This window comes from Aspergillus flavus, chromosome 5, assembly GCF_009017415.1.
Source record: "Aspergillus flavus chromosome 5, complete sequence".
NCBI classification, from domain to species: domain Eukaryota; kingdom Fungi; phylum Ascomycota; class Eurotiomycetes; order Eurotiales; family Aspergillaceae; genus Aspergillus; species Aspergillus flavus.
Genome location: NC_092408.1, coordinates 1363703 through 1376360, shown reverse-complemented (window position 1 = coordinate 1376360; position 12658 = coordinate 1363703). Strand labels below are relative to the sequence as shown.

Sequence of the window (12658 nt, the reverse complement as noted above, 5' to 3'; positions counted from 1 at the left end):
CCACAAAAAGAAGCAAATATGACCAAAGAGGTGAATTAAGAACAATGGAGGGAGAGAGAAAGGATGTGGAGGGAAAGAGGAAAAAGAGGAAAGGACTGGACTTAACAGCGAACAAGGCCTTTTTGTTGTTTTTCAGGTTTCAGGCCTGATAATGGCACCTCATTCAGCCTTAGTCTGATCGTTAGTTCGTCGGCTTCGGATCCGCCAGAAACCTGGAAAGTAAAAAAAGAATGACAAGAAAAAAAAAATTTTTTTTTCAAATCGAGGAACAGGTAATGTAACGAATCACATTGACAGGAACAGTGGATCTTCCTCGTGGAAAACCACTCAGATTAGACCTTGGAAGCATCCATACACTGGAAATAGCAGTCCATTGCCGACTAGAAGGATACTACTCAAGACTAGTATAGTATAGTTAAATCGTTAAAGTGGTAACCATGGTGTGGGCGCACTAAATTCAGCAGCAAGTGGCAATGCACCCGTGCGACTTGGCTTCTCTTAAGTGTTGTTTCGTCTGTCTGTATGTATGTATGTAATGTATGTACTCTGAAACGGGCAGATAAATCTGTCTCCTCCAGTGGGCGACGTCAGCACTAAACCCAGTGTATGCATGGAGACGCATACAGGTGATGTTGAGAAAAAGCGATAGGTGGTGCGGTAAGGCAACGCTGTGCAGGTCTATAAAAATAGCTACCATATGCGAGGTCAAAGTCCATCATCATTCGTCCTTGCATGTCTCAGAGTTCAAGGCCACCTGGAAAAAGTAAAAAATAATACGGTACTGAGGGAGAAATAAGGCCGAGATCCTACCGAACACTGATACGAGAGGGGAAAAAAAAAACTAATGCGTAGGATGATGACACCACGGTGAGATCAGAAGACGAGAAATGTCCCCACTTAGGTTCATGTTGACCGGTCCTGGACGAGACTTCCATCGCTACCAAAACTCTTCACGACGAGAGTCCTCATTAGTGTATGATAGCCCCTCGACAACATCCGTGATCTTCTCGTATTCTGTAGGAGTAAGTACCATCTTTGAGAAAGGGGAACGTGTCGATCTTCGAAAACCCCCCATCGCGCAGGCCACTATTGACGACACCATTTGATCGTCATGAACACCGGTTCCTTCTTCCACCTGGACAACAACCCCCCTGGTTCCTAGTGACGACCTCGGTTGAGGAAAACTCAGTGAGGGTTACATCCTTTCATTGTCAATTGGGTCCTCAACAGGTACAATGGAGACACAACCACCGGAACCGAGTCTCAATTAGGCACTGAATCAAGAAAGATTCGCAGGTTAAACTCTCCGCATTCGGAAAAGAGCCGTTCTGAATTTAGCTCCGACCGACCCGGCTGCCGGATCTGCCAAGTGCTCATCCGGAACTAGCCTGTGGCTGTGCTGCCCGTCCCATTGGTTGCCTCTGCCACTCCCGAGACCTGTTGCCTTAGGCGTGGTTTAGTTGCCAATCCTCAAAGTCACGTGTTGTGGTTACCTGGAGAGCAGTGGCTGACTCATTTGGGTATGGCTCATTGCGATCTACAGTATTTACTATTTAGGGTGCTTACACTTAGATCTAACCAAAACAAATGATCAAATAGCTTGAAAAGGGGGTTAGGATCTAAATAGAATTTGGCGACGAATATAAAGCAATCTCACTTAGTTACAAACATGATATCTTCAAGTTAGTCATAATCGGACGTTTTCATGAGTTCCTTGCGTGATCGCTTACAAGGTTCAAACAAAGAGAGTAGAACCAATCAAACTCTCACGAAGGCTCGTTGAATAGTTTTCCATCGTTGGGCTGGTTGAGCTTATACGAGCTTTACAAAACTCTATTCATATCGATCTCGACCTACCCTATCACAATCGCTTGTTAACGACGGTCGATACGTTTGCCCAGCGGGAGGAATCGGCATAGCAGCTCAGCCTCCTCATAAAAGGCATGGATCATCATCTGGATGCCGCTCTTAGACACACGTGAGCGAAGACAAGGCTGAATCGTCAGCGTGGGAGGCACCAGCTGGGTAAGGGCACAGTATACACTACAGTGTATTTCGCAAGGATAACTTGTTATTTCGGTCATTCTCTTGATGTTATCTGATGGCGAGATCTACCAGCAGTTGCAGTGGAGAAATCTGCTTCCAAGGACCATTTCAAGCTTAGGAAACCTGGCGATTTAGGAAGAAGCATCTTCTATTTCGGTCTTAGTGCTTCACTTGTAAGTGCTTACTTATTACTAAATTTCTTAGCAAGACGGTCAGAAACCAGCTGGTGACGGCCATGAAAGACTCCAACTATCGTTTCCTAGCAACGCACTTCAGGGCTGTAATATTAGTATCCTCGCTATTATGACCTTTGCAACACCTTTCCATTTCCCCACACCTGGCTGCGCGAATCGAATTTCTATCGAGTGGGGGATATTTGTGTTAGGGTGTTCAGTGCCCGTAGTTGACTAGTGATAAAGTAATCAAGCTCCTGGGAGGCTTGAGCGCCCCGTTGTTGAATGGTCGCGTTCTCAGATCCCTCAAAGGGGACTCTAGGAATCTGTCAGCTATTTGATATCTCTTAGGGTCTGGGTAGTAGAACATACTGCTTGAATATTTTCATCACGCCGCGCTGAGTACTGTCTACAAAGTTGTGACACAGGAAAGTAGCATACGCACCGCCGATAGTTCCATTGTAGTAGTCCCTTGCATGAACCTGGCTATTCTTCTCGCTGATCAGTCTGGTCAAGGTCCATGTTGAAGGCCCGTCCCAAGGAAAGTGAACCTGTCGACCTTCCCAATTTTCAAAAAAGGTATTGTCAGTCATTTCGCCGACTATGAGGAGATAGATGATATGATAGTACGAAGTAATGAGGAAGAGTTATCCTGGTCTAGTGCCGTGAAAGGTTGATGAGAGGAGGTGAGGTGGAGGAGGGAGGGGTAGTGTGTAGAACTGATATAACACAATAGACGTTAACAGGAGGACATTGGGGCGAAACAAAGTTTGCTATGGGTCATTCCAAGGAATTTCAACACTTAGAAAAAGCCATATGTTCCACGGTCCCATATTTGTTTTTACTCCGCGATAAGCCTCGAATCGATTCATTAGAATTGGCATTTGACTGTGTAGTCCTGATACAAAACCAAGCCACCAGCGCACCTCTCATCCAGAATAAACTAGTGGCCGGACTCAGACTCAGATTTCATCATATCCCTAGATTTCTCCCTCTTATGCCCGAAGCACTCGGCCACGGCATTAACACGGTCAAATTCGGGGCCGATAGTATCATCTACGCAAGATTATCAATGATGAGTGCCCACACTTCATAAGAAAACGCAGCACAGCTATACTCACCTAGGTTAATTCTGCCTTTAAGCGATTCACAATCACAGACCAGCTCCATAGTGTACGTCTTTTTGAGTTCGTGTAGCGTGCACGGCCGCCCCTCTTCCTTGCACTTGCTCACGGCTTTTCCATTGCACATCCAAATATATCAGTATAACAGGTTTCGCTTGAGCAAGACGACGCTACATACTTTTCCTGTGGAATCAGCTCTTTCGTGGAGTTGTTTACACCGAAACACTGGTCCAGGTCCAGATAGCTGGAATCGAAGAACCACCCGTTGACTCGGTCATGGAATCTCACCTCGAGTCTATGGTCATACCAAATTCCTGCTATGCGCCAGTTGTAACGGGGGCTGAATGTTATTCGTGGGTTGAATGGCACGTCTGAGATAGCTTCTACTGCTGCGATACATTATCAACACAAAGAGTCTTCCTCTTGATCTATTAGAATCTTAATTTCGGGAGAAGACTGCGTGCGTGATACGTGACGGCAGCTGTCAAACTAAGTATACACTCCTTGTACAAATTTACCTACGTACATACAAGTCCGTTTAACCTGATGGCCTCGCAATGGTCTCAAGATAGTCAGATGGAACGCTAATCGGCGCTACTTAATAAATACATTAACTTCCCAATGGATAGTGCATATTGCACAGGCAAACTTAAAGCTTAACGCCATCATCTACTGTTCAGACGTTCCCTGTCAAATTCTCTCGACAACTCCAAACCACTCACCCCATCCGATTATCTTGCCCTCGATCTGTCGCGCAATCTCGTCAAAAGTCGCCATAGGGCTGAGTTTACTTTGATCAATAGTGTGGTTAAGCGCGATGAGCTCAAAGAAATATCGGTGAGGGCCTTGACCCCGAGCTGGTTGTGGCGCCAGATAGACCCCTCCTCCACTATTTGCCCCATACTTGAACCCACCGCGGAGACGATAAGGATCGTTCCTGGAGTCCACTTCAATGAAGTCGGAACGGTGCAGACTGATGAACACCGGTGGGATTCTATAATAGAGTCCGTGGATAACTGGAGCGGCCAGAGGTTCGTCAGGGTCTTCGCAAACCAGAACATATTCCTGGGTGTCTGGCGTGGTGATGGGCCATCGCAGCTCTGGGAAATACCCGCTGCCGTCGTATACATGTGCGATATCCATGCGTGAGCCTGAAGCACCGATCTCCGGGCATTCGATGAAGAATGTAGGGTAGGGATAAGCGGAGAATGCGGGGCCTCTTGTGAAGAGTTTGTCTTCGTGCCCTTTGGCTCCTGTCAGGAGCAGGGAAAGAAGACAGCCGATACCGTATTGGATGTAATGCATCTAATAAGTCAGAGTCTTGTGAACTTGCCATGTAAATTGTCTGGCTTACCTTAACGGATGCAGAGTATGGTGCTACTTGATCTGAAGTTCGGTGATGGTCTGGGAGAGTTTGATGATGCTGTGAGAGTTTTGTGAGAGGTTCCGCGTTTGAATACAGTCGAGGAAAATAACTTGCAGCAAGAGTCAATAAGGAAGGTGCTAACTTGTCATAGCCATTTCCACTGCGAGTCTCGGGGTTGAGGACGCAGCTTCCTATTCTGCATTGCTATAGCTACAACGCAGGTAAGTAGTATGATATACTAGTATCATGATCAGTTCACAAGAAATGCCACTCAGCCTTTCATTATCAAAAGTCATCTTTCGAAACTCTAATCTTCCAGAAAATGTGGAATTGTACCAGGACTAGTTGAAGGATTCTCGTCCAATACCAACACTAACGAATCACCGAAATTTATCGAGAAGTAAAATCAAAGACGGGCTTCTACCGCAGGGTCAAAGAATCCATCCACTTGCTTTCATCCGGTTGAGAATTATAAGATTCCTGAGGCTTTGCCATGCCCCAGAGACTCCAATTAACATCTTGCCACACATCTTCTCGTTTTGCGGGCTCACTCTCTCTGAAGCTAATAATATAACTATAAATAAATTAGACAGCATTCCTCATTAGGCATGCCCAAACCTCACTTTCATTGTTAACAGGGAATACCACGTACGCCTTGTTCGCTGCTGCATCCCAGAAAACATGTTCTATATTTGGGTGCGCCGGTGTAATTCCAGAGCCAACACAATCGCTGGATTATAGGGTCAGAATATGCATCACTATAAAAGAAAATGGAAGCTTACAGCCAGGTGAGCTTAAAAGCTTGACGTATCTGCTCACGTACTGAGTCTTCTAGACCCCAGAAAGCCTTGGTCAGCTGTACGCCAGGGAGATAGCTCATAAGAATAAAAATAATATATCCCCCTGGCACTGGATCTGCTGTCTCCTGCCAGCCGTATTTCAGATCCAGAATCCACGGGGTGGATAGACAGTTATTGCTTGTTAGGGTTATCAGCGCGTTCAGTTGACTAGTCATATTCCAGTCCAGCTCATAAGAGGCAGAGGCTTGACTAGACCTGTGCTCAGCCGGCGCATATTGGGATCCCTCCCAAGGAACTCTAGAGGTCTGTAAGTTATTTGAAATTTCTTTAGGCCTGGGGGGACATACTGCATGAGTACTTTCATCACACCACGCTGGGTACTGTCCGTCACGTTGTGACACAAGAATGTGCCATATGCACCGCCGATACATCCATTCTTGAAGAAGTCATCTCCATGAACCTGACTATTCTTTTCGCTGAGTAGTTCAGTCAAAATCCATTTTGAAGGTGTCCCTGCAGTAGCAAAGTCAACCGATCTGCCAGCCCAGTTGTCAAAGAAAGTGTTCTCAGTCATTTTACTGAGTATGCGGGGTGATAGGATTTGCTAGTAGTAAGAGAAGAAGAGAAGTAATATTGGATGATTTAAAAGAGGGAAGAAGGGTGAGCACGGTAGGTGAAGTGAGGAGGGCATAGCGTAGTCTACGTAGAAGTGATATAACACAACTTGCGTCAACCCTACTCAACTTGGGACGTGAGGAACTAATGACAGTCATTTGATGAGTTACCTCACGCACAGTCAGATAAGAACTTCCTTTGTTTATCAGATATTTGACTGCGCACAACAATCATCTACTTCGCAGTCTTCCAGCTCTATCAACTCACATTGTATCGCCACTTTACTTGTCTTTCTCTTAAGAGTCCCGGATGCGGGGTACGCAAGTCACAAAACGTTCCATCAGATAAGCTTGATAACGGACAGTAATTCCAACCTATATGGTATCAAGCCTCCTATGTGCCATAATATTAGTATGACTAGACGCTTGGGCCAGCTTTAGTAGCCATTAGTCAAAGTTCAGTCCAATGCGACGCCAATTAAGTTAGTGGTTCAACATGGCCCGACACTGCCCGTTAGTTGCTTGGCTTTTGCGGGGTGACAGAACATATGAACATTAGTATATACTATACGAACCATTTTAATGCCGAGGTACCTTATACCAACTCCACCTCTACCATACGACGTTACATCTACACCAATGGCACTTTTATAAAGCCCAAGAACCATGTTATACATCAACTAAGAACCTCCTTTATACACCCAATTCAGTCTATACCAAAGCACCCTGAATCCCAACCCACCATGCCAAAACTAGAAACCCACTGGGCGACGATCGTGACAAGCTACAGTCCCTCAACAATAGAATTCACCGGAACGCTTCTAATCCAACTCCTCACCTTCTGGCTCCCCTCCCTAATCTACCTGACCCTCCCCACCCTATTCCCAACCTGGTCAAACAACCACAAAATCCAACCGGCCCCAAAACAACCGACCAAAAAGGAAATCCACCACTGCTTCAAAATCGTCCTCCGCAACCAACTCCTAACCACAACCCTCCACCTACTCCAACTAAACCTCCTCAACAAGGGCACCTCCTCCTACACCCTAACACCCACCTTCCCAAGCCTCCCAATCCTAGCCCGCGACTTCCTCCTCAGCCTCCTCGCTCGCGAAGCCCTCTTCTACTACGCCCACCGCTTCCTCCACCGTCCCTACTTCTACGTCCGCATCCACAAACAGCACCACAAGTTCACGGCCCCCATCGCCCTCGCCGCGCAGTTCGCCCACCCCATCGAACAGATCTTCGCTAATGCGCTGCCGATCTCCCTGCCGCCGCAGTTGCTGGGGAGTCATGTGTTGACTTTTTGGGCGTTTTTGGGGTATGAGTTGTTTGTGACGGCGACTGTGCATAGTGGGTTTGATTTCTTTGGGGGGAAGGCGAGGATGCATGATTTGCATCATGAGAAGTTTAATTTGAATTATGGGAGTCTGGGGTTGCTGGATTGGGTGCATGGGACTGATCGGTTGGAGAAGAGGAGGGATTGATTTCTTGGTATATTTTTTGGTATATTGGTTGATTGAGCTGGGATGAGATATGGTTTTGTACATTGGGTCGGTGGGTTGTATGATTTTGGGTGTTGTATATATATGTAGTGCATTGTATGACTGTTTAGGGGGGGTACATATTCTGGAGTATGGAGGTAGGGGAAATGTTGTATCAAGGTAGTGATGAGGGTATTAATTCAATATGGATCTGTATGGGTGAATGTTTTACTAGTATATCCATACGGATTAAGTTGGACATGTAAATAACTTCGTGCTTTGGGAAGCTGAGAACTATATGAGCGCAACCTGTCGGGAGGAAGGGTTTAGACAGAAAGACGGATGGGAATTGAACATAGAAAAGAAAAGAGAATGAGAACAAAACGGAAAAACTAAAATTTACAAACACACTTAAGCGTCTGAAATTATAGATAGAGGAAGGAAACATTTTATAAGAGGAAAGAAGTAGGAAGTACTAGAAAAATCAAAAAGATATTCCGGTGCGGGGAATCGAACCCCGATCTCCTGTGTGAAAGACAGGTATGATAGCCGTTACACTACACCGGATTTTGTTGGTATTGTCCTCTTTTTCTATGCTAATATTTCAAAATACATAACAAAAATACCTAACAATCCCTTTAATAAATCCCAGCGCATATTTACACCGAGCAAAAGTCCAGACCTGCGCCACAGATCTAGAACTCCGCTCCCGGTCGCGCAAATTTCCAAGCCGCGATTCTGGATCCAGGGTCTATTTTCTATAAGGAATCCAGGAAATGAAACCTTTCCAAAAGTCTTGTCTACAGAGAGTGGATTTATTGTAATCATCGAGGTGATGAAGTTTGTTTCTTGTTTATATCTTGTTGTGTGTCTAGTCAAGGCTTGTTTTGACAGTGCAATTGTTAAGTGGATCGATAGGGGCTAAGATTATATATAGTGGTTGGGGGCGAAACAGCTTATTTTCTTCTTTTTTGTGTGGAATCATTGTACTCTGCACCCGTACTCTCCAAGTTGTAGTGTTTGTTCTCATTACTTCATCAAACCATACTTACTCCGTACCGAGTACGGAAATCGAAAAATTTGAGTGATGTGAAACATACCTGATGCTCCAGAACCTCTGGTACGGTTTTGTGTGCCTGGGGACTTCCATGGTCGGGTAAAGTTCCGCCTTGATGATTGAGGAAAGTGGCTCGAGAAACACCGACGGAACCGGATTCGCCACTGTGGGCGGTCCCCTGGCCATGGACCATGGGCGGGACCTATTTTTGGCGAGGTGATAAACACACTACTATTGGATAAATGATGTGGGTGGTTGATTATAATTACGGAGTATGGTCATTGCTTTTGATTAAGCAAATTGGTCTTGTTTAGAAAGTCTGGCGATGCTTGATTTCCTAGGTGTTTCTGAGCGATAGAGATCTGGACACACTGGTAAGCTTATCGTCTGGTTAGAGAACAATTCTTCTGCCTGTGTGTGCTGGCATGTCTCAGATGAGACCACATGCAAAACTCAATGTACTGTCGACTGTTAATAGTCGGAGGGGCAGGTGCTGCAATCTGACGCCACAAAATATGCCATGACAAAGCCATACATCATCAGTCATTGAGGACAGTGGCAGGTTGGAATGTGATGACGGATGGGTTTATTTAACATAGGATATAAGGTAATGTCCAAGGGCAAGAGGAGAGGGGATTAACCCCTATCTTCCCCGTTCATGTCAGCATGGTGTGACAATCATCGCGCCAATTGAAGGGATCTTCAAGGTCATAAACCTGGGACGGAAGGTGAGAGTGTTTATCCTGAGAATTGACTCGTTCATCCCGTGCGGTAGAGTTTAGTCAGAAGGAGAAGACAGAAAACCTGTAGCACTTGTCTTTCGTCGACCTATTTATTTACTTTTTTATAGTTTTTTTGGAGAAAAGTAAATTAATTGTACCGACTATTTCTTGTGTATCGTGGTAAACAAATCATAGATCACAAAAGCAGTTTGTTGTGTACTCTAAGATCAGGGTTGGGAGCAGGGATCAGCCAACCAAGAGGTCAGGGTCTCAGGGATTCGATGGGTCCAGATCCACCGACCAAACCAAACATTCCCCACCGCGGCAAGCCATCTTCATTCCACTTCCCTTCACTTTGGTCCTACCCTTTTGCGCTTGTGTGATGGGTGTCCACTTCGCCGTTAATGATTGATTGAACCGGGGCAAGTCCGTCAGCTTGAGTGGAAGGGGGATGGCCATTCAGAGTCCCCGATGGGGGGTAATTTGGGGCAATTCAGCGACACACACCCTTTGACCCTGGGCCGATCCCCTCCATTCTTTGGACCAGTGAGAGACCTCAATGAGCATTAATCTCAAGGGTTTCAGGGCGGATGACGAATGCTTCTGCCGTTAGCGGCGGTTGATCCAGCTTGGGTTTGTATGTAACTTACCGTTGCCATTACTATTCTTGTCCCACGCGAGCTCATCTGCAGCGAAAATACCGGTAATTGGTGATACCCCATGCTAGCAGCTGCCCCAATGCTGTCTCGAAAGTCAGGGATGCAGACCCTGCAACACTGGTTGGCTTTAAGGCGTGCCACAACCCCCTTCCTTAACCTGCCTCTCTTCTGCATCCCTTCGTCTTTTCTTCTTACTTCTTCTACCCAACCACCCCAGTCATTCGTTCAGACATCCACGTCCACTTCGTTTTTTCATCTTCTATACTTATTTTCTGTAATTGTTTGACCGTAAGAGGCTCCTTTCGGTCATATATTAAATATACTTCAGACGGATCTCGCCATTCTTTTCGAGCCGTCGCAATCAACTCCAGTCGTTTGATAAATCAATCAGTTTCATTTTCAATATGAAGGGTTCCGCCATTGCGACAGCCCTCACCTTGGGTGCTTCCACTGCCCTCGCCGCTCCTTCCATCAAGGCGCGTGACGATGTGACCGCTGTCACCGTGAAGGGTAATGCCTTCTTCAAGGGTGATGAGCGTTTCTACATGCGTGGTGTCGACTACCAGCCCGGTGGCTCCTCCAACCTGGCCGACCCCATCGCCGATGCCGAAGGCTGCAAGCGTGATATCGAGAAATTCAAGGATCTCGGTCTGAACACCATCCGTGTCTACTCCGTGGATAACTCCAAGAACCATGACGAGTGTATGAACGCCTTGGCGGATGCTGGCATCTACCTGGTGCTCGATGTCAACACTCCCAAGTACTCTCTCAACCGTGCCAGCCCCAAGATTTCCTACAACGAAAACTATCTTCAGTACATCTTCGCCACTGTCGATGCCTTCGCCGGCTACAAGAACACTCTGGCTTTCTTCTCCGGTAACGAGGTCATTAATGACGGCCCCTCATCCAAGGCCGCCCCTTACGTTAAGGCGGTTACTCGTGACCTTCGTCAGTACATTCGCAGCCGCAACTACCGTGAAATTCCCGTTGGATACTCTGCTGTAAGTTAACTCTATTCGTAGGAATATGAGAAGTCGGATATTGATATACTATGTAACCAGGCCGATATCGACACCAACCGTCTCCAGATGGCCCAGTTCATGAACTGCGGTACTGATGACGAGCGCAGTGACTTCTTCGCTTTCAACGACTACTCCTGGTGTGATCCTTCCTCATTCAAGACGTCCGGCTGGGATGAGAAGGTGAAGAACTTCACTGGCTATGGTCTTCCCCTGTTCCTTTCTGAGTACGGTTGCAACACCAACAAGCGTCAGTTCCAGGAAGTCAGCTCCCTTTACAGCACCGACATGACCAGCGTCTACTCTGGTGGCCTGGTCTACGAGTACTCCCAGGAGCCCAGCAAATATGGTCTTGTTGAGATTGACGATGGCAAGGTTAAGACTCTTGCTGACTTTGATGCTCTGAAGTCGGCCTTCGAGAAGACCAAAAACCCCAGCGGCGACGGTGGCTACAACAAGACCGGTGGTGCCAACCCTTGCCCCGCCAAGGACTCCCCCAACTGGGACGTTGACAGCGATGCTCTGCCTGCTATCCCCGAGGGTGCTAAGAAGTTCATGAAGGATGGTGCTGGAAAGGGTGAGGGTTTCGCCGGCAAGGGTAGCATGAGCGGTGGTGGTAGCACCTCCACTGGCACTGCTGAGCCCGGCTCTGGCTCTGCCACCGGCAGCGCTGGCAGCTCCTCTGGCAGCTCCTCCTCGTCCTCGTCTGCTGGTGTCATGAACATTCCCAACATGTCCCTGGCTCCTCTCGTCGTTGGCATGGTTACGGTCATGTCCACTTTCGTGGGTGCTGGTCTTATCCTTGTTTAAACCTTGAGTTCATGTTCTTTGAGCTTGGGTCATTGTTGTTTCATGAATTTCTTCGATATCATTAGTTTCTACCGGTATTCAGATGGATTATTTAAATTGTATATCCAGATTGAGGAAAACTGTCTTTGGCGTTAACTAAATGGGAACGCCGGCAGAAGGCTTGTGACTTTGTACAGTTTGTTGACACGCAATTAGCAAGTTTTCCATGTGTCAGTATAGAACATTAATTGAACGATTCAAATCCCTTTCAAATCATTGTGATCTATCATGACGTGACATAAAATGCACAAGAAGTATACTGGTTGATCTATAGAACCAATCGCAAACCACATGGAATGATCTTACTCAATGTGACCATGATAGATGCAAAGAATGGATTGAAGTAAGTGATGATCCGCTAACCTAGTTCAAGGCCCTGTATGTCCTTGTAATGGATTCCCGGTGTTCTTAGCGCATTCCTCACAGAACCTGACAGGATGAGGGAGTGAGAAAATGTAAACGGCGCATTACAATGTGTTACAATCTGTGCACAGTAAAGAATATAGCTGGTTAAACAAATACTAACCAGTAACATACTGTGTAGTAGTTACCTCGTCAAATTCTTCCATAGACGGGTGCGAATAATTCTTCCAGCGGAATCATAGCTTGATCTTCAAGGTAAGTTACTAAAGCTTCCAAAGGCTTCCGATTCGCCTCAAGACCATAAGGCCATGAGTCACCATCGAAGATATCATTAATTTCCTCCAGGTACGATGGCAAAAATGGAATCATATATCGATGTGTC

The 12658-nt window shown here is 46.4% G+C and overlaps 7 protein-coding genes and 1 non-coding gene across 8 annotated transcripts; 3 read left to right on the top strand and 5 right to left on the bottom strand.

Moving 5' to 3' along the window:
• Nucleotides 1-2244: 2244 nt before the first annotated feature.
• F9C07_1640367 (uncharacterized protein) lies at nt 2245-3144 on the bottom strand. The gene is made up of 2 exons (XM_071508276.1): nt 2592-3144; nt 2245-2537 (listed from the first exon to the last, which is right to left on the bottom strand). The coding sequence occupies exons 1-2, from the start codon at nt 2810-2812 to the stop codon at nt 2405-2407; spliced, it is 354 nt and encodes a 117-aa protein (XP_071364355.1). The 5' UTR covers nt 2813-3144; the 3' UTR covers nt 2245-2404.
• Nucleotides 3145-3162: 18 nt separating this feature from the next.
• F9C07_6452 (uncharacterized protein) lies at nt 3163-3389 on the bottom strand (the record flags this gene model as incomplete). Its single annotated transcript, XM_071511467.1, has 2 exons — nt 3163-3275; nt 3341-3389. The coding sequence occupies 2 exons, from the start codon at nt 3387-3389 to the stop codon at nt 3163-3165; spliced, it is 162 nt and encodes a 53-aa protein (XP_071364354.1).
• Nucleotides 3390-4033: 644 nt separating this feature from the next.
• F9C07_6453 (phosphatidylethanolamine-binding protein) lies at nt 4034-4648 on the bottom strand (the record flags this gene model as incomplete). The annotated part of the gene is made up of 1 exon (XM_071511468.1): nt 4034-4648. The coding sequence occupies one exon, from the start codon at nt 4646-4648 to the stop codon at nt 4034-4036; it is 615 nt and encodes a 204-aa protein (XP_071364353.1).
• Nucleotides 4649-4705: 57 nt separating this feature from the next.
• On the top strand, nt 4706-5054 carry F9C07_6454 (uncharacterized protein; the record flags this gene model as incomplete). The annotated part of the gene is made up of 3 exons (XM_071511469.1): nt 4706-4768; nt 4861-4930; nt 5029-5054. The coding sequence occupies 3 exons, from the start codon at nt 4706-4708 to the stop codon at nt 5052-5054; spliced, it is 159 nt and encodes a 52-aa protein (XP_071364352.1).
• Nucleotides 5055-5129: 75 nt separating this feature from the next.
• F9C07_2203849 (uncharacterized protein) lies at nt 5130-6083 on the bottom strand (the record flags this gene model as incomplete). Its single annotated transcript, XM_071509572.1, has 4 exons — nt 5130-5261; nt 5301-5439; nt 5492-5806; nt 5857-6083. The coding sequence occupies 4 exons, from the start codon at nt 6081-6083 to the stop codon at nt 5130-5132; spliced, it is 813 nt and encodes a 270-aa protein (XP_071364351.1).
• A 600-nt stretch (nt 6084-6683) lies between these two features.
• F9C07_2284671 (putative C-4 methylsterol oxidase) lies at nt 6684-8159 on the top strand. Its single transcript, XM_041286313.2, has one exon. It carries the CDS (start codon nt 6867-6869, stop codon nt 7608-7610), a length of 744 nt encoding a protein of 247 aa, XP_041147462.1. The 5' UTR covers nt 6684-6866; the 3' UTR covers nt 7611-8159.
• Nucleotides 8103-8174, bottom strand: F9C07_t181. Its single transcript has one exon. It is a non-coding gene; the product is annotated as a tRNA-Glu (tRNA).
• Nucleotides 8175-10449: 2275 nt separating this feature from the next.
• Nucleotides 10450-11874, top strand: F9C07_6457 (1,3-beta-glucanosyltransferase gel1; the record flags this gene model as incomplete). The annotated part of the gene is made up of 2 exons (XM_041292766.1): nt 10450-11046; nt 11107-11874. The coding sequence occupies 2 exons, from the start codon at nt 10450-10452 to the stop codon at nt 11872-11874; spliced, it is 1365 nt and encodes a 454-aa protein (XP_041147461.1).
• Nucleotides 11875-12658: the final 784 nt, after the last annotated feature.

Excerpts from the sequence above, each read along its gene's own strand:
- F9C07_1640367 (XM_071508276.1), bottom strand. The coding sequence starts at position 2,812 with ATGACTGACAATACCTTTTTTGAAAATTGGGAAGGTCGACAGGTTCAC. Across the intron at positions 2,538-2,591 it reads GTGATGAAAATATTCAAGCA|AGTCCCCTTTGAGGGATCTG; the intron begins GTATGTTCTACT and ends ACAGATTCCTAG.
- F9C07_2284671 (XM_041286313.2), top strand. The coding sequence starts at position 6,867 with ATGCCAAAACTAGAAACCCACTGGGCGACGATCGTGACAAGCTACAGT.